The sequence below is a fragment of the Primulina huaijiensis genome, chromosome 1 (genome assembly GCF_012295235.1).
Source record: "Primulina huaijiensis isolate GDHJ02 chromosome 1, ASM1229523v2, whole genome shotgun sequence".
NCBI classification, from domain to species: Eukaryota; Viridiplantae; Streptophyta; class Magnoliopsida; order Lamiales; family Gesneriaceae; genus Primulina; species Primulina huaijiensis.
This window is the reverse complement of record NC_133306.1, coordinates 916968-937863: the sequence shown is the minus strand read 5'-3', so window position 1 is coordinate 937863 and position 20896 is coordinate 916968. Positions and strand designations below refer to the sequence as shown.

At 32.2% G+C, this 20896-nt stretch overlaps 4 protein-coding genes across 5 annotated transcripts in view; 3 read left to right on the top strand and 1 right to left on the bottom strand.

Annotated features, from left to right (window-relative positions):
* The first annotated feature begins 6120 nt into the window (after positions 1-6120).
* LOC140974331 (uncharacterized) lies at positions 6121-8594 on the top strand. 2 transcript variants are annotated; one of them, XR_012174766.1, is made up of 4 exons: positions 6121-6919; positions 7467-7557; positions 7665-7762; positions 8517-8594. XR_012174766.1 is itself a non-coding variant. In XM_073437723.1 (3 exons), the coding sequence occupies exons 1-3, from the start codon at positions 6276-6278 to the stop codon at positions 7704-7706; spliced, it is 777 nt and encodes a 258-aa protein (XP_073293824.1). In that variant the 5' UTR covers positions 6121-6275; the 3' UTR covers positions 7707-8594. The 2 variants fall into 2 exon arrangements, 1 of the variants encoding a protein (XP_073293824.1); XM_073437723.1 differs by having other exon boundaries at positions 7665-8594.
* A 247-nt stretch (positions 8595-8841) lies between these two features.
* On the bottom strand, positions 8842-11653 carry LOC140974321 (probable prolyl 4-hydroxylase 9). The gene is made up of 8 exons (XM_073437711.1): positions 11276-11653; positions 11049-11156; positions 10520-10677; positions 10294-10396; positions 10061-10156; positions 9603-9668; positions 9374-9493; positions 8842-9174 (listed from the first exon to the last, which is right to left on the bottom strand). Exons 1-8 carry the CDS (start codon positions 11399-11401, stop codon positions 9082-9084), a joined length of 870 nt encoding a protein of 289 aa, XP_073293812.1. The 5' UTR covers positions 11402-11653; the 3' UTR covers positions 8842-9081.
* A 2679-nt stretch (positions 11654-14332) lies between these two features.
* Positions 14333-15841, top strand: LOC140978409 (uncharacterized). Its single transcript, XM_073443440.1, has one exon. It carries the CDS (start codon positions 14697-14699, stop codon positions 15660-15662), a length of 966 nt encoding a protein of 321 aa, XP_073299541.1. The 5' UTR covers positions 14333-14696; the 3' UTR covers positions 15663-15841.
* A 4006-nt stretch (positions 15842-19847) lies between these two features.
* LOC140978334 (uncharacterized) overlaps positions 19848-20896 on the top strand; it is a 2086-nt gene continuing 1037 nt past the window's right edge. Inside the window, exon 1 of the mRNA XM_073443315.1 lies at positions 19848-20370. Coding sequence (XP_073299416.1) covers positions 19897-20370 — 474 coding nt within the window. The 5' untranslated portion in view covers positions 19848-19896. The remainder of the gene's footprint in view (positions 20371-20896) is intronic.

Here is a 20896-nt window from a genome sequence, read left to right as displayed (position 1 = left end):
GCCATGTTAAATGGCCTGGTTTTTATTTGTATAATCGGTGAACATTTAGAGAACATTTATTATCATCATTTTTCGTTGGTCTAAAATTTTTTTTGAAGTGTTCTTCGAATCGTTTCGGCTGATTGAAGTGATACATTTTCTTTTAGTGTTCGAATATATTTAATTGTTGGAACAACTCAATATCAGTTTTTACTTCAACATATGAGGTAGTTATACTCTAAATTAAGTTTTTTCTTTCAAGTTTGATTGAAATCAATAAATTATTTATTTGTGATTATTTTTTTGCAGATAAAATTTTAATTTTTAACTTCAAAGTAAGTATTAATTTAAATTATGTAAATTTAGTTTTTGAATAAAATTATTATTTAATCCTTTTATTACGTATAAAATTTATGATTAAAATGATTAATTACGTTCCAATGTGTGAATAATCTAGATTTATTATAGTTTTTTAAAAGTATAATAAATCTAAATATTTTTAAGATTGTAGAATCGAAAACTCGTCGATTTACCAAATATTATAACGGTTGATAACAGTACAACTCAAATTTTTTATACTGTATAACAGTGCACTGACTGTTTGAGTAATTTAAATAAAAAGGTCTTTGTATAGCCATTGCTATATGTTTATCTCTTGTGTTCATTTTTTGATCCAACGTAGCTATATATATTTTGGGTAAAAGGATAGCGATGATTTGTCAGGTATATATAATTTCAAAGAAGGCAAAAACTTGTGTGAGATGGTTTTACGAGTCGTATTTTGTGAGACAGATCTCTTATTTTGGTCATCCAAAAAAAATATTACTTTTTATGCTAAGAGTATTACTTTTATTGTGAATATCGGTAGGATTGACCCGTTTCACAAATAAAGATTCGTGAGACCGTCTCACAAGAGACCTACCCTTCAAAAAAATTGTAAATATTTCAAGAATGTAACTTTTTAAAGATTATTTTTAACAATTTTAAGAACATTAAATATGATATGTTAATGATTGCAAGTAATTGGTATCGATACGCTGGCACCAGCAATTATGGGAACCTATTAAATATTTTTTTTACAAAAAATTTACATAATCAGTGGGAAACAAGGATCTAGTTATAGTACGTACTAACAAATTGATGCATATGTTTGATTGATTCAATATTCTTCGTCTATCCCAGCTCAGCGAGTTTTTAAAAATTATTTATTTGTTCTGGTACGAAGTTGCTTAAACGACAAGAACAGTGAGAAATTTCTTGACATGTTAATACAACATATATATACACGCATATTTACACTACATGTGTGTGTATGTGTGTGAAATAAACTGTTGACTTTTTTTGGTACTTATTAATTTGCATATACATTTATTAATTATTCAACACGCTTAGTTTGAGCCAGATTTTGTGACAGCAAATGAAAAATCTAAATCTTAAGTTGAAAGCATGATAAAATTAAATTATCCCATTTTTAAAAGATCGACGAGTGAGACTTTCGTGTGTGCTCCAACGTGATAATTGGCTAGAAATAAGTTAAAAAATTAAACATTTTGAAAATCTTTTATTTATTTATTTTATTTATTTGTTAAATAATAATAATAAAACATTGAAATATACCAGATGGTGGTAGAGGTCCGTGATGTGTATATCATGGGCACTTCAAGAAATTCAATAAACGCAGTAACTACATATATTTATTTTTTAGGAGAATAATACAGAAATTGTGAANCAAATAATTTAAGATTAAAAAATAAATAAAAATCTTTTGAAAAGAATGAAATTGTTTAAATATCTATATATTTTGTACTAATTGGATGGAGGTCAATTTGCTACAGTTGAACTGTCTTACTCACTCCAACAAAATTACGTCCGATTACATGTCATTTTTAAATATGGAATCTTTACGTTAAAAAGATGAGGATATACGGGCAAAATTTGTAGTGATCATTAACCAAGTCTTTTGACCATATTAATTTTTTTGATAAAATTTTTTTGAAAAATAATTTCACATTTTCGAAATAAAGATTGCACCAACTTGAAAACTTTGTACTCATTCAGAAACTTTGTGTCCCTTAAGCTAACACAGAATGACCAAACAGTGCGTCCCTTGGCTTATCACAGAAGGTTGCGTTCATGTTTAGAAAGTTAGGAACAAACTTCTCGTTCATTTTATACATAAAAGTTCTGCATATTTTTGTTCGTTATTATCAAGAGTTTGTAATGTTGCATTCTCTCGATTCGAAGTCGTCGTATCTTAAAGACGACTGCCGTTAACGTAAAGCACTATTATACGAGTAATTTCGTCCTGCGGATAAAATAGATATTCATCGTTGCCTCGACTTTACTGCTTCGTATTTCTGTACATTGTTCAAGTGACTGAGATCCAGATTATTCACACATTTGCTATATCAAATCATACATTATTTGATTAAGGCAAGAAGGAAAAAGTGATGAAGTCACGATATTTTTGTTAGATTTTATAATTTTTTACATCAGAATCACTCCAACGTCATACTTTCTCACAACGATGAGCACGAGCAAACAACAATCTATTATTACAAGCCACACGTCCTCGAAAAATCAATCAAATATTTTAATCAGGCATGTTTTAGACAAATCGATTTAAATGTACTCGATTCTTTAATTTTATACAAATATCACACAGAAAATGGATTCAATCCATATCCACTCCACAAGTTCAAAGCCACAAGCATTCGAGCAAAAAAAAAAATACATAGTTTCACTTGGCATGGTAAAAATCAAATTTTCATGATATCGAGTAGCGCCTGTCTCCGCTCAATTCGGTCCTAATTTTCGGACTTTGCATGTTTTCAATATCAGCCGGGATAAATCTGCCAAGTTTTCTGGACACCGAACTCATGAACGATTTCCGGGGCTCAGGCGTTTTCACTGCATTCGAAGTGGTGCGAGAGATTGCTGCTAATGGACTAGCAGGACCAGGCAATGTAGTTGAAGATTTCTCAAAGTCTTTCAATCTCATTTTCATCTTCGCCAACTCAAGTTTCAGGTCTTGATTTTCCCTCCCCATCTGGAACGGGGTGAACGTCTGTGAAGTACGAATTTCGGGTATTGGTGCTGCCATCCATGACTTTTGTTAGCCGTTGCTGCTCGTCGTGAAGGACTTGGACTACAGTTTGAACCGGGGTCCTGTCGTTTTTAGCCGCATGGGCGCGAGATAGCTTTTGACAGTCCATTGAACCGCATATTATCTCTCTCTCAACGTCACTTAATTAACGAGGGGTGCGCCTGGAAATTACAACGAAACGATACAGATGAAGCTGATGCCACAACAGAGTACGTTTGCCTACAAAACCTTGCTTCCGGTTGTGATCACCAACCAACAAATCTCATATATATTTTGTTATGTCCAGTAGTTAAGCCAACATTGAGAGACACTTTTCAACAATTATTATTGTTAGTATTTTACCTGTGTGATGTATAAAAATGTTATTTTGTTTAATTAATTATTAAATTAAAATTAGTAAGTATTGAAATTTGAAAATTTATTAAATTATTGTTATAATATAATGAATATATTAAAATTTTAAATATTATTATATCGAAAAATTATATATCATTTGACTTAACACCTAAATTAATATATCAATCTTACACCATTAAATTAATTTTTTTATCTTGATTGATTGAAATTGTTCCTAATAAAAAAAATCTTAAAAGCATGTATTATTTCGTCTATAAAAATTCTTGACAATAAATAAACATTTTTTAAAAAGTCAAATTTGTTGTCATTTATTAAATAAATAAAGTTTGATTACAAATTTTAATTATTTTTTAGAACATGATAAAAAATATTTATATTAAAATTATCATAATGATAATAATATACAGATAACTAATATACCAAAATTTAGAAGACATTCTTTTAAAAAGTTAAAAAAAATTATATTTTATTTAATATGATAAAGAGGGGTGATAACTAGATATTAATTTTGATGTATAATTGTTGACAACTAAACGAGATCATAGATATTCCTCAGTAAATGCTTTTTGATCAAATAGTATCACGACAGGTGTCTACAAACTTGTGATAATAATTTTTGTTATTCGGTGGACCATCTAAACGTGGATGGATCATGGCAGCATATAGGAATGTGACCTTNTCATAAATATATTTTATTTAGTGAGAATTTGAATATATTTTCCTAAATAAATGAATTTGCTAGGGCCCAATTATATGTATATATATATATACATATAACATTTTATTGACTTAGAAGATTTTTTTTCATTAAAAAACATTTCCTTGGATGGTATTGTGAAGAAAACGTAATGATTTTTTTAATAATTTGTGTTCTTTTTATGAAATTAGTATTTTGGATACTATTGATGAAAATTTTATTTAGAATCCAATAAATTTCTCCAAAAGACCTCAGCTTAATTTCGAGGGGAAACTTTTGATCATGTTTTTTTGTCGCTGGTGCAGATCCAAAGACTAGAAAACGACACTTTTTTTTATATATATAATTCATATGGACTCCAGTCTCCCCGCATGCAAAGACCATTTCTGGCCCTTGGATCAAGGGTGAGGGCGTGGTTTGAATTTTCCGATTAGTGACTAATGTGTCATTTCCCAATAATTATCAGTTATAATATATTTTAATATTTAAAACAATTATATCAAACTACTTTTTCATAATGTACAAAATTAAGTGAGATGTATTCAATTCAGAGTTTTGATGACTTTTAATTACTTTTTTTAATGACATATTTTTATGGATTTGATAGAATTTATTGGATTTGATAGATTTTTTTTTTTACTTTTATGGATTCTCACAGATTTATAAACAGATTTATGTGAATTCATATAGACTTTTTTGCAAGATTTTTGTGAAATTTTTTTTTATAGAATTCTATAAATTTTGTACTTAATTATAACATATTATTTTTTATTAATTTCTTTGAACCAATAATTAATTGACATATATAACATATTCAGTTTGAAATAGTTTTTTAATATTTATATTAATAAATAAATATACTTGTTTAAAAGTTAAATCATTTAATCCTTACATGTGTATATATGTGGGTATTATGCATGTTTGTAAATTTTTTAAAATACATCAATTGATTAATCTATAATCTTGTTTTTGAATTGATAATATACATGTGAAAAAAATATTATTTAGCATTGTGTGGATATAATTTTGTATAAAAATAGTATAGCTTATATATTAACTGAAAATACTAAAAGGAATTTAAAAAATTATGGTTGTTGCGAGGTTATTCGATTATTAAGAATTAAGAGACATTTTTTTATCATCTTTTATTATTATTGAATAGTACATTAATTTGTATAAATCATAAATTAAAAATCACAAAATCGATTCTGGAATTTAAAATTTCCTATGACATTAAAATAAAAAATTATTAAATGAACAATCAGTCAAAAAATGAAAATTTTGAAAAGAAAATATGAAAATATATATAGAGATACACTTCGAAAATGTGAGAGAATTATAGATATAGATGAGAGGAGAGAAGATAAGAAGAGATGTGATGTGAAGCGACAAAGAGAGAAATAAATAACTTGTGTATGAGTTAGAAGTTTAAAAATCTATCCAAATCTTTGGGTTGAACTAAATACAATTTTTGACAATTTATAGTTGTACCTTAAGCTTTAATGTTTGTATGTTAATGAATTATATGAAGTTATTAAAAGTCTATTGCAAATTTGAATAACTCTAGATTTTTATAAAGTTTTTAAAAGCCAAAGTTGAATACCACTTGACTTTTTAAAATTATATGAAAGTCTATTTTGAATACCACTAGACTTCTATGAAGTATGCAAAAGTCTTAATTGAATATATCTAGACTTTTAAAATCTATAAAAATCAATAAAAATCAATAAATATCCTACATTGAATACATCCCTTAAATTTACATACATTATTGTCATTGTCTTTTTATTAATTTTATTTTCTTAAAATAAAATTTTGTTTCAAAATCTTTTAATCCTATCGATAAGATTAGGATAAGTAATACTTTTTGAAGTTATATATTAAATTTAACAAAATGTTTTATAATAAAATAAACGGTGGAGCTTCCCTTGGATTATACATTATGTTTGAAAGTCATCTTCGCAAATCGTGAAAACACTAAGGTCCAAATATTCCTTGGCAAGACGGAACTTTGGCCCCTCTCCTAAATACACTCAAACTCGTATGTAGTTCAACACAAGGACACACAAAAGACAAGCTCCAAGATTTCTCTATACTTTCAAGGATCTCTTGTTTCTGTCTTTTGATACGATTCCCATGGATTTGGTGCAGATTTTCCTATTATTTTTTGTGGGCTTCTCTGTGCTAGTTTTTTTTATCATCAACACTCTTGAATCAGTTGAAGATGACGGGGAAAATAGCGATGACTTACAACAAAAAATTAGTTTGCTTTGTGATTCTGATAGTAATATTAGAACCGGGTCTTTCGCTGTGGAAGAGAGTGACGATCAAGAAGAGGAGAAAGGCGGCGGTGCGGATAACGTCGGGGAAAAACTTGCGGTTTCTGGGAGTATTGAAAGGGTGGGTTCCGAAGAAATAGAAGAACTCGAAGAAGCAGAAAGTTATGGGGTTTCAAGCTCTGAAAAATCAAATATTTGCAGTGCGTTGTTGGGTATTACTAATGGAAACGACAAAGGTGAAATCTTGAGTTCTAATATGGATGTCAATGCGGAGGATGATGAAGTCGTTGGGGGAGATTTTGAAGATTGGGAGGGAATAGAGAGAACTGAATTAGAGAAGACTTTTGGTAAAGCTGTGGTTTTTGTCAGTTCTAAGAGCAATGCTGATCGTGTGAATGGGGATGTGAAATTGCAGTTATATGGGCTTCAAAGAATTGCTCTTGAAGGGGTTTGTTATGGATCACAACCTATGGCATTGAACGTTTCTGCTAGAGCTAAGTGGTAGGCTGTTTAAATTTTCTTTGTTTTTCAAGAAATTTTCTTATTTAGATCCTTTGGTTTGATGTTTGTAATTTGGTTGTCTTAAATTTGTTATGTAATGTATATGTAGTGGACTTGAAATTGTTCTTAAATTTGTTTAATAGTGCTCGTATTTTCACGTGAAACTAAAGATCAAATATGTCGGATTGATGTAGAATATCTTTACTAAAAAAGGTGGGTAGTCGAGTTTGCTGGGTAGATTGAAAAATATTGTTGGTATGTTCAAGTTAATACATAAGTAAGAACGGAGCTTTTGGACGTGTTATGAAGTATTATCTATTTTGATATTGTGGGTTTGTAGAATTAAAAATATGCAACTCCATTGGCCTTTTATCTGCAAAAATACAGTTGTCACTATAATATGATTGTGTTGTACCCTTTCTAGAGGTTTTGATGGGATTCCTGATCTACAGTACTACAGAACACTGGTTCTCGTTTAGTTATACGTTTAACAGGAACCAAAGGCTTTAGAGTGAATTGACTAATGAAATAGTTTGTAATGTGACAGGAACGCCTGGCAGAAGCTAGGTAAGATGAGCAGAGAAACGGCGATGGAGAACTATATCAACATTTTATCTGAACGTATTCACGATTGGAAGGTGGATGAGATTAAAATCTCCTTTTACATCACATTCAATGACCTCTTATTATTATTTCAGCGTTTTTTATGACTATATATCAATATTCTTAAATTTCTCTATTATAGGGTGAAGGTACCGAATATTCGCAAGATTACAGTAACTTCTGAGGTTGACCAGAGATCGTCTCTGCCTAATAAGTATGAAGTTTGATCTGAAATTTAAGGTACATCATTAGATCTCTTGAGCGCATCAGGTTTTGCTTAAATAAGGATTATATAAGAATCCAAATACTGAACTATTTGATGGATGTGGAAAAAATGGTGCAATAGTTGAACAGGTGATGTCCCTTTCAATCTTGATATATTGTTAAGGTAAAAGAAACATGTTCAGTATTGGTCTAAAATCATGACCTTAATGTTGTCATCCAACCCCGGAACAAAACCTAGAAGAAAGGGCGAAAGAGGGAAGAAAAGGGAAGAATTCCAAAGTTGAGGTGTATCAATCTTAACTGTTCTGCTGGTACATCTGCTAATTTGGTGGGTCGGTTTTCAAAAATCCATTATTTGCCAACTTGGCATATGAGGATAAAACTTAGCAAGCAATGGATTTTACACCCTTTCTTCCCTTCCATTATTATCATACTTTTCTTGGTATTATTTATAAAACTGATCCTACATCTTGGTACTGGGAAGAGTCTCTATAACCTATAAGGATTGACGAGGCGGATGCTGGAAAACACGACTTAGCGAATCACTTCACTACTGTGTTAATCTAGATATCTTTGAAGTAACTATTATGTTAGTCAAATATATGTTAGCTAAAATAACTTTTGACCAAATAGGTGTTTGAAAGTCATGCCACAATGGTCATCCTTTACTTTTCTTTTCGTAGCTATCATGTTGTGTTAAAAACATTGCGCCACCATTACAAGGCTTTGATTAGTCATCTCTTATTTATTTGTTTGTTTTTACTTTCAGGTAAATATGAGAGTCCCATTGGCGACAATGATTTCTCCAACTTCCTGGAGATGGCATGGGATAGATGGCCTTTTTTTTTTTGTTGAAAAGTAGAAATAGATTTAAACTAAAAAAATTGTTGATTTTAATGGCTTGACTATATTCTGATATTCCCACTCCACATAACATTCCCTATTTGTTTATTTTTTATTTTTACTGAAAATAAGAGTTATGAAATAAGACATTGTTCCAACAAAAAGTTGGCCACTTGGGTTCCGAACATAGTTCTTGGTCTGTGCCACTATGATTCAGATATGTTGTCTCTTCGTTTATTACTTGGTTTCCATATATTTTCAATCGCAATCAGAAACAGAATATCTAATTATGCAGGTAAATCACCACCAGTCCCCATCAATGTAATATGTTGCTCAAATTTTTCTTTCCACGTGGGAGGAATTTGAGAAAGTAACATATATAAATAAACTTTGCTACTTCTATCGAAAAAAAAACGAATGTTTCCTGTATCCTATGCACATCCAAAACTTTGTCTACTGATTTCTCAGAAATGCCAAGCTCCTTGTGCACATTAATATCCTTCGTCACGTTCTTGGTTCCTGATCCACTTGGTGGCCACCCATTTTTCACCTTTAATTACTGGGCAGCTCCCATGGAGGGATGTCTGTGCACCAAACAAAACAAATGCATCAGTTTGTAATATTTTGATTTGCTGTGATACATAAATACGAGGAAAAAATGAACTCTTCATCAAGTTATCATCACGAGCAACGAAACACATCAGCATGTTACACGATCAAAAAACATGGAATTGCTTTCTGTGGAAGAATGGATCCTAATGCAGATGTCTAAATTTCACTTACTAGATCAATTGTGCCATTAGGTAACAGTGAGTAGAATAAAAGTCCATCGCCCCTTCGGGGTTTAACTTTCAGACCAACACATTGGCGAAAATTGTAACTGGAAGCCATGTTTTGTCCATTCTGCACATCAAAAAGCATTTTGTTATGTTTAGCAATTGGCACCTCGAGGGGGTGCATGGCCACCAGAGGGACTTAAAGCTATAAACTGGTGAAAAGTGGAGAACCTTACCTCGAAAGGAAACATGGTTTCTCCCCCTTCTTGAACATCAGATAGATACAACAAGAAAGAAGAAAGCTGAACAAGTTCACGGTAAGGAGTTACGAAAAGTAGTAAACTAGTAAGAGCACAGACAACAAAGGAGAAACGATTGTTGCATTAGAAAGTCCATGGAAATGAATCAGTAATGTTTGTGTTGATAAATGGTCAACTGTGCTGTAAAAAAATGCTAACGATTATGAATAAAGACAAAAACTGAGATTGGTGACAAAATTTTACCAGGGTAAGTTTTAGCTCTTTTGTAAGGAAATAGAACACTCTGGCAGTTATCAGAACAATTAACACACATGGGTAGTCATTAGTTTTTATATGAAGATTCCTCAAAGTAATGAACCGTCAAACAACATGTGGACCATAACACCTCTAACAGTAAAGAACTCAAGAATAACATATTGTCTGGCTTCCATTACCCTTTGGCTCTTCTGTGGACCATATTCCGCTGGATTGAAAGCATCATAATGTGAATGGTATCTCTGTCCAATCTCATATCGTAAGACATTAAAAGCCTGAACATGATGCAAGGACATTTTCAGGAAAATCTAAGAGAGAAACTGAATCATGTTTTTTGTTAGTTTAATTAGAGTTTTGACTAATAAAGACTACATGGAGAAAAAATAAATAATCTAGATTGAAACTAAACTACCTCTCCATGATTCTTAGGGATCATCGTAGCTTTAGCAATTTTTGTCTCAATCTGATCCAGGATTCCAGTTTTGTCATCAGATGAGCTCATAAACATGCCAGAACTAGTACAAAAGAAAATAAAACATTTTCACAAAAAGGTGATATGAAAGAGAGGCAAAACATACGACCATATACAGCTTCCTTGCTCCACCACGTAGAGTACAGATGCATGTGTAATCAATCACCTTGTCCTAATTCCTTGGGTACTTTCTGCTGTTTCTCCTTCTCGTAGAGCTAAGGATGATGGTGTGAGATGCACCTTTGCCATTTGGATAATGCTTTGACATTGTTCTGCAGTCGCAAAATTTGGGAAGTATACTGCACGAGGATTCCAACTCAGAATCTGCAGTTTGAGTTGAAGAAACGCGATAGACGTGTTAAAAAATAAGATATTAAAAAAGATACAAAGGACGGATGAAACAGTTCCAGACTTGCAGCCATCAAACTGCTTCACATCAAAGAGTTAAGTGACTGCACATATATCTTCATTGCAAGTTTATTTCCTTCTTTTCTACTAATTTTTAATTTATCCTCCAACTTTTTTATTCTTAGACAAATAGGTGATATTGATCGTGTATGAAACATACAAGTTCAGATGAACCAAGTTTATTGTACCAGCAACTAGCAAATTCGCATAAAAAGAAAAGACCACCACTGCATTGTGGAACATCAGCAAAAAAAAAAAAAAGGGGGGGGGGGGATTTTGAAACATACCTGAAAGGGGATGGTCTCAACGGACTCTTCTCCGGATTCTCCACGTGGCAGAGGCTCAAATTCCATCTTCTCTTCCTCCATGCTCCGCTGCGGAGGCCTCGGCATCTCCTATCTCACGCAAGTAAATAAGACGATCGATCACACACAGCACCAACATGTACCCGCATATACAGATTTTAACACTTCACACTTCAAAAATGATTCAAAATAATTATATACGTACTGACCTGGTGAGAAAAAAGATATGAACCAGAAAAACCGGCGAGGAAGCAGGAGAGGCACATGAGGAAAATCCACGGCAACCCTAATTTCGTCCGACTTCCTCCGCCAAATTTGCTTCCTTTGATCTTCATTATCGCAAATGTGAGTTTCGATCACTTACAAAATAGTAATTGGACTCATACCAGTGACCTTCGTTTTTGTGGAATTTGAAGCAAAGCCTCAGTGTTTCGTAGGAATTTCTAGTGGATTTCTTTTGGTTTTGAATTAGATTTTGATAATGCTTGCACGATCGAGAAAATTGAAATTAAGATAAATCCGAAACTGATTTACTCTGATCTATCAAAATCATTAAATCGATCTAATTTAAAATTCAAACTTTATCAATTATCCTACATTAATAGAACATATATATATAATAATAATAATAATAATAATAATAAATGCAAAGAGCTTATTTGTACCACCTAAACACTAAAGTTAGGCAAACTTATAAGTCAAATTAATAATTCCATCACGTTAAAATTATCCATTCAAGCTTATCTCATACGACTGTTTTTAAAATTAAATATATAATACAAAGATAAGTTATCAAATATTTTACCAAATAGCTTAAATACAAACTGGTGTAAATTTGGCACTCATGAAATGCGGAAATGACCATCAGTTGGATTCTTGTTTCTGTACAAAATACTAGTATTTTATTAACTGTTGGTGGGCTCTTGGCCTTCTAACTATTGACCTATATAAACAGTAAATCAATGGATGCTTCACTTTCACTTATTTTATCGATTCGAATACAAAAATCTCATTTAATCTTCATTTATTTTATCAATTCGAACACAAAAATATCATATGTGAGACGGTCTCACGAGTCGTATTTTGTAAGACGGATCTCTTATTTGGGTCATCCATGAAAAAATATTACTTTTATGTTAAGAGTATTACTTTTTATTGTGAATATCGATATGATTAACCCGTCTCACAGATAAAGATTCGTGAAACCGTCTCATAAGAGATCTACCTTATACTTTTAATGTTTTCTTTTATCTTAAAATTATGTCCACAAATTTAGAGGATACTACCAATAAAACCGACAAGAACATGCTCACCATCTTTGACTGCTGGAGAAAGACTCCAGATTCGATTATCAAATTTTCAATTGACATCTCTATGAGTCGAGGTCGGGACCTAACAGATTGAATGAAACAAGTAAATTCATTATGAATTCTTTGAGAATAATATTTTATTCGAAGAAATATTTAGTTTTTTAAAAAACTCAAGGAATGAAATATTTTTTTAAAAAAAAACATAATAATGTCGTCGGAATCTATTTTTATGAAAAAACTCGTATCAAATATCTTTCGATATACATTAGATAAACTCTCGAATTAACATAATAGTTTGTAAAATAAGTTAGTCAATTAAACTATATTAAGCAAACGCTATGTGTGACCGACTTCCACACAAAAAAATTTATAGAGAGAATCAAACTCGTAACCACTTGTTAAATATAGGTCTACTCACCAACTAAAATCTTCCTCTATAATGCATATGGATGACGTTGTATATTACTTGCGATGCATGCATATATAATCGAAAACGATTATGTTATGAGAGAATGATTTTTTATGCACAAAAAAGGGGGTGCTTTCCTCTAAACGAAAGAGGTCACGATATCAATTAAAGCAAGAGTGTTGGTAATGAAACAGCATAATTAATTATTAGAATACGAGTCAATTATGTATGGTTAATTATAGAACGATGACTTTGACAAGCGGGGTCATACTTCTGGCATAAATTATTATACCTCTGTCACGAGTGACGTCAAAAGAGCTGTATTAATGCATTTTGTTTACTAAATTTTTCTGTTTTGGTATTTATAGTTTTCAAATGTTGACTAATATTTTAATTTTGATTTTTTTTGGGTTTTCAATTTTATTTTATCCTAGTGTTAAAATGATATCGAAAAATAATAACGTGACACAATAAAATACTGTTATGATCCCAAAAATATTAAAATATTATCGAAAATTACTGACTTTATCTCATGTCACGTCATTAATTGAATCGAAAAAATTGAAAATTAACTTAACAAAGTAGAAAAAGCAATCAACTAAAAAAACATATTCCCTTAAATTTAATAGTTCTGACATGGTAGATAATGGTTTTTCCCAAGAAATTATATATAAAATTTAAATATTTTTTTCCATTGGAATTTGTACTTCATTGAAATTTAATGCTTTCAACATTTGGATTATTTAGGTTCTAATCATTTCTTGGGCCCAAAATTATAAATATTGAAACATGTGAATTACCCCTTCCGGCCCATTTATCTCATAACCAAAACATATATGTGATGAAGAAGTAAATGAATAAGGATAAAAAAATAAATCCAAAGAATATAATAAAAGTTTTGAGGCACAAAGTGCTTCGTTCCACTTCCAATTTGCTTCCGTTAAATGATACACATATCTGCTTATTCATTACCTGCAAACCACTACTGTCATTACTACATATTTTTATTCATTATTACAACATTATTTAATTTCTACGAACTTTGCCAAATATTAAATTTCAGCGACTCTGTTGTCTCGGATTTAAATTTAAATATTTTTTTTCCTGTACTAGACAGCTAATATCACTATCTGTTCCATTAATATCCTGTATGATCAGTCTAAACCAAATTCTATTTTAATTGCAAATACTGATCTTGCATCTCAAACCCCACAAAAAATTATTTCTTTCTTGGAGAGTTTGACTTGATTATGATGTGACAAGTGAATTCAATTATTTGTAACGATGAAACTTCGTATTATTATCATTTTTTTTATTGTTCCAGTTTTGCAGAGTTTCTGATTTATAAATCAATAGAATTTTTCCAATTGTAGTAGGCATTCTACATTTAAATTTATCCGACTACACACACGCACACCTCGGAGAAGCCGTCCTTGTGACAGTTTACTACAAGTTTTTTTAATAGAAACATTCTCAGTTCAAATTCTCTGAATAAAGCAAGGGAATAAGATGATGCCAGGCCTACCCACTTTAGCTTGTCATCATTTTGTTGTTCCGGAAAATTAAGCTTTTTTGTTAGAAATAAATATAAGAATGAACTAAAAAAATTTCTCGCTAAGTTCAAAAAAGGGTAGCCGGCTTAGGTACCCAATAAGACTTCTCCTTCTTCCCAGACACACAATTTTGGGTCGCCTGCGGTCAATTCATTTCCACTTGGAATCTCATCCTCTATCAAAGCTGAAATCTTTGCTTTTCTTTTTTCTCATCTCTATGTTCCACCTGTCTCGCTGTGTTTTTTCTTGAATTCTCGTTTAATTGTGGGACAGTAATACTATATATTAGAGATGAAGTTCTTTCTTTCTTGACGTAAAGTTAGAAATTTTGAATTCCGAACCAAATTCTTGAGTGGAGATGGAGACTTGTACGGAGAAAGTTGTTCATTTGCGGCAAGAAGAAGAAGACGAGGAAGAAGCACTGTCTCTGTGTGATCTCCCAATGATTCATGATTCAAGAAAAACGAGAGACGAGGAAAAAAGCGAGAGTAATATTCCTCTAAGAGGAATTGAAATTCAAGAAGATTTCGATTTCTGCTGTCTGTCGAAAGAATCAGAAATGTGCGCCGCCGATGAAGTGTTTTTCCAGGGCCAAATTCTGCCATTACGCCATTCGGTAAGCTCGGAGAAAGGATTGTTACAGTACTGCGGAAGCGGTTCTATTTCCCGTTCAGTTTCCAGTTCCGAATCCATGGAATACTATTCCAGCAGGAGCAGCAGTATCAGCAGCAGTCACCAGTCATCCAGCAGCGGCATCTCCTCCGCCGCCACTCACCCGAAGCCCCACCATAAGCAGCGGCCGAAGCCCCCGCAAAACCAATTCCATTCCCACCCGAGCCCATCTCCCAGATTAAACTCTTCAAACAGAGACGGAATCTTGAATTCAAACAACCGAAACTGCACCAAGAAAACATCATCGGCCCTGTGGAACATTTTCCCACTGGGCTTGGTCACAGCTCCGCCCGAAATCGCATTGCAAGATCTCAAAACACGATGTCCAACCAACAACAGCACGAATTGCAAAAATTTCGGGAACCGTAACAGCACGGGAAGCAACACCAGTTCGCTAAGCAACAGCAGCAAGATCAGCCAAGACAAAAAGAAGAAACCCAGAGGTTTTCTTAGTGGATGCAAGTGTACAAATGATGCGGCTGATACAGTTAGTTCTAAAGTCGCAGAAATCAAAAGAAGCTCCAGTGAGAGCGAGATTCATGCTCCTAAGATTGACGTTGATAATGAGAACGATCCGATGAAACCGCAGGCGGCAAAAAAGCAGTTGTCCCATCATCGAACGTTTGAATGGTTAAAGCAGCTTTCCGTATAAGGCCCAGCCGATGAAGCATTGATTCCAAATACTACATCGTGTTTGCCTGCTTATTGACTTTTTTGGGTATTATCTTACTAATTATTAGTTTTGAATTATCTCATTCAGCAGAATCTTAACGGAATTCAAACCACAAAATCTATGTAGTGTTTAAATGATTATCTTCGGGATAAAATTTAGGTTCCAGATATTGAAGTAAAAATATGAGTGGTTAATGTAATAATTATATACATCAATAATCAATTGAAAAAAATAAGTAAAATTTGGACTGACATAAATTGCTCAATAGTTTAGGGTGCAATTGGAAATTAAGTTCATTCATCCAAATCCATGTAAGCACACTTTTTAACTCTTTTCACTGGTTTATGTTATATCACAAAAATCCATGTGAGACCGTCTCAAAAGTCAATTTTGTGAAACGGATATTCTACATGGGTCGGGTCGTTCACGAAAAAGTATTACTTTTTATGTCAAATATATTAATTTTTATTGTAAATAAGAACATGAGTGATCTGTTTCACGAATAAAGATCCGTGAGTATATTTTAAATATCACTTTTTAAATATTTTGAAATATTTGATTGGCGAGTATATTTTAAATATCACTTTTTACATTCGTTGTTGTTTGTATTGATGTATATGTCAAATATATTAATTTTTATTGTAAATAAGAACATGAGTGATCCGTTTAACGAATAAAGATCCGTGAGACCGTTTTATGAAAGACATACTCTTATCTTATATATGTTTTGTAATAGTTGCCTAAATCCTTTTACAATTTTTACTACAATGGGATAATAATTTTAATTTCTGATTTAGTGTTTTAGCTAATAGTATCAGAGTCAGATTTGATTCTGGTAAAGACGAAATATATATAATTAATGCATATGAGAAATATAAATTTAAAAGTAGGATTGAAAGCGGTGGGTTCATGGTTAAAGTGTGAAACTTTTGGCAGCACTTTTGGTGGCATCTCATCACTGCCAAGAAGCACGGGAGACACTTAAAAATAAAGGCAAGAAATGCATTACATGGAAGAAGATGTATGAATGAATGAATATACGCAAAATTCATGAATATAACTTATGGCCTAAATTATTCCATCACGAGATGTCGCAATTCGTGGTCCTCTTCTCTGTTTTAATGTGTCCAAAATTCAATAGTTGCGTTCGTGTATGTTGGAATTATGCACACATCCCGACGTCGTGGAATTTTAAATCTTGTCCCGCTTTCAGGTCGTACGATATTGTGTTTCATAAAAAAAAAATTCTTTTGCTAAGAATATTGAGTTTTATATTTTAAAAATATCCATATAAAATTTTGATAGTTTGAAAATAGTATAATATACTATTATTCACTTAGATTGTATTTGTATTGATGTATATGATATCCATTGATGATATCAAATCCATATAAAAATCGATTGTATTCACTTAAATTTTGTGAGTGTGACGTGTCATGTGTAAATGCACTAAATTGAGTAAAAACGTTATATAAACTATATTATAAAAAATATAACGATTGCGAATATCAAATTTAAAATTTATCAATGATCTCCTAAGCTGATATAAATGCTAAGAAAAAGAAAATGAGATGGGAAAGTGAAAAACAAATTCCCAACATAATTTTGTATTTACAACAACTGGACTTGAGCCAAATCAGTTGGGCTCAATTTAATTTAAACCCAAACAACACCGAACGTAAAATGATATTTAAAATATACTCACCAATCAAATATATTTCAATTAAGAATCAGATATTATTAAATTTTTAGATGTCAAATTGACACTAATTATGTGAAATTAGTGAAATCAATGAAAAAAAAAACTAAAATTAGAATACGAGTACTCCTATATCATGTGTTGATTGTTGAATATTATTACAAATTTTCGGCTGTGTATAATGTAAGATAAATAAAAAAATATAAGAACGTTGGAAAGCCCATATTGATTTGTTGGGCTAAATGGGTTGGTATCACGTATAAGGAAAGACATTATAATCTGGACCTCACCGTTTGGGCAAGCTTTATTTGGCCCATTATTAGCAAAACGGTTAAGGCCCTTTAATTTTTTTAATTATTCACCAAGCATTAAAATTCAATAAAGTATAGAACATGGAATATAGACAATATGTTAATATAAGGAAAAATGGCATGTTTAGTTTTGTATATTTGTTTTTTTAAAAAATAATTGATTTTTTATATTATCAAATTTCACTATTGATTTAATATTTTTTTTGTTTATTTATGAAACTTTTAGTCTTTTCTTCGACATGTCACTAAAGTAACATCGATGCAGTTTTGATCTGCTGTTGATGTGTGTAGTGACAAATCAATATTTTAAATAAAAAATATTAAAATTGTCAAAAATTAGAAAAACTTTAAAATACTTACTAATATTTATACACAAGTTGTAGTAATATGATAATTGGTAACATTCCACGAGTTCCATGTCACATTACTTCATCATTATTATAATAAGACTATTGTTACAGTGCGTTAGTTCTTCCAGCACATAACAAGCTATCGGTGATCCAAAATTCGGTGTAATTCCATTATTAAGGACTTGGGGCCCCTCTTTCGTTTTATTATTGCTGTGAATTACATTTTTAATACAATATACATCCAAACCGACTAATAAGGTATTCTGTCACCATACAATTGCCAGCTCTATTCAGAGATCGAGGGAGATTCAATGGTACAAGTTTTTAATTCACATATATTATTATTATAAAAGGTGGGTGTTACCAATATTTTCAAAATGTTAATATTTTATGTTTGTGTCTCTAATGTGGAAATCTTCAAAATCGAGTAAGCTAACTTATAAAACTATACAAATTCAATATACTGCATGGTTTGCAAGTTAATGCGTAATTTCGCGTGTTTAACAGGTAGAAACCGAAAATTAGCGATTGAGATTCGTTATTATAAAAAAAAAAAAAAACCTCGAATGTCTTGAATCTATCTTTTAAAGGTCAATGTCAATATTGTTGCGCTAATTTTAAGTGAGAAAACAGGAAAGAAACAATAGTTTAGATGACTAGTTTTGGTCAAAAATTTCATAGAAGAGGAGTGGTGAATCCGGCCAATCACCACTGATGAATCAACGTGTAACTATTGGATTGGCTTCTACTGGTTTAAGCTTTTTGGTTCCACGCGTTTATATACAACTGGATCATAATTCCAAAAGCACAAAAAATATGACCCCAGGGATGTTAACCATCCGAGTCAACCATAAGAGAAATTATCAGCATATATTAATTTTTCAAATATTTTGCATAGTGAAAAAACATTATTTTTATCATATAATATAATAAGTAGGCATATTACCGGATCGTACCTGATCGGGTCGGATTTATATTGTTCCGGATTATAAATGATGAAACTAATTTAATCCAATAACATACCGGATTAAACAGGTTTCCTGGATTTATCGGATTAGGTATATAATGAAATACAAAATCGAGTCAAAATTAAAGGGGTTATGCTAGATTTCAGTGGACTATTGGATCAAATTAGAAAAGAGTAGTACCAGATCGAGGTCGAATTAAACTCAACTTTTTTTTAATCTTCAATCAATATTTTCCTAAACATGTCATTTATTAAACAACATATTTGAAAATTAAATATAGTATCTGATATATGTAGAACTACAAGTCACATTTATTAAAAAGCAAATTACTCAGAATTCTTAAAAAAAAAACTAATTTCTGACAAGATAAAAGCTGATTCCGAACCTGATTGGTTTCAGTTTCGAATCGAGGTTTTTAAAAACCAATTCAATTCAATTCAATTAAAATATAAAATTTGATCTAACCCTAAACCACATTAACCGGTTCTGGATTAATTATGTCCAATCCATTAACCATGACTACAATTAAAATATAATATTGGTAAAAAGGGATCGAATGGATACTAACTTTTTTTAACGAAGTCAAAGATGGGGAACTATAAAAGTATTTCGAAATTTTGATATGTTGTTATAAATGTTACCGTGTGATCACTTTTAAAAGTATACTTGTTAAAAATGCCGATCAATAAATTTAAATTTTATATATAATAAATTTAAATTTATATTTATATACAAGTGAATAAATATAAATTTTATATATAATTTATAGATCGGCATTTTTAACAATAGTAGGGCCCAGTCCAGTTTCATGAGCCCATGTCCATTTTCCCAAACTTTCACTATTTAATCCCTTTCACAGCCCCCTCCGAAGAATCCAGCACAACCATGCAGCGGGAAACGGTATATCTGCTCGCTTTCATCTGCGTAGCAATGGCTACTGCCGGTGCTCAGTCTCCGGCTTCTGCCCCAGTCTCGACTCCCGTTACTCCTGCTGCTTCACCTGTTGTTACACCCACTCCTCCAGTCGCTGCTCCCGTTTCAACTCCCCCGGCTTCAGTTCCGGTGAGTTCCCCACCGATTCTGACGCCGGTAAGCTCGCCTCCAGCTGTAGTCCCTGTCACCTCCCCGCCCACTCCCGCGCCAGTTTCGTCCCCACCAGTTCCTGTGCCAGAGGCCGGGACTCCTCCCGTACAAGCTCCAGCTCCCACACCCCCGGCTAAGGCTCCAGCTCCTAGCAAAAAGAAAGGAAAAAATGCGCCTGCTCCTGCGCCAAAGCTGCTTGGACCGCCAGCGCCACCCCCGGGATCTACCCTAACAACTGATTCCATTTCTCCTAGTCCAACAGCTGCTAACGATCAGGTACGACTTACAAATTCTTCTCCATTTTTTTCTTCCCAACAAAGCTCGATCCATAAGCAAATCCCAGATCTGATACTAGTTCGTGACACCATCCTCTCATTTTCTGCTAACTTTTAGCATATATGAGCTATCAAATTAATTCGAGGACAAAACATGCATGTAAATGTAATGTCTCTAACCAAAGCAACTCATTTCGGGATATAAATTATAATAGGGTTCGTGGTACAACATGCAACTCTGCATTTTAATGCTCACGCGGCCCCATTGCCGATTCAACAAGACAACCGCAACTCTTGCATGTTTTTCTTTTCATGTTTTTTATGAGCCTGCACTTCTTCCATCATTTGAATAAGTAATTGACTCTGTGGTACTGTTTTCAGTTTTCACGGACGTCTAGGTAACGTATATCTTGAACTGACATCGTTGAATTATATATATAATTATATGTAATTAAATTTTAAAATAACATTTCTTTTTTGAAAAAATTAAAAATAACACAATCACACACTTACCAGAGCCAGACATA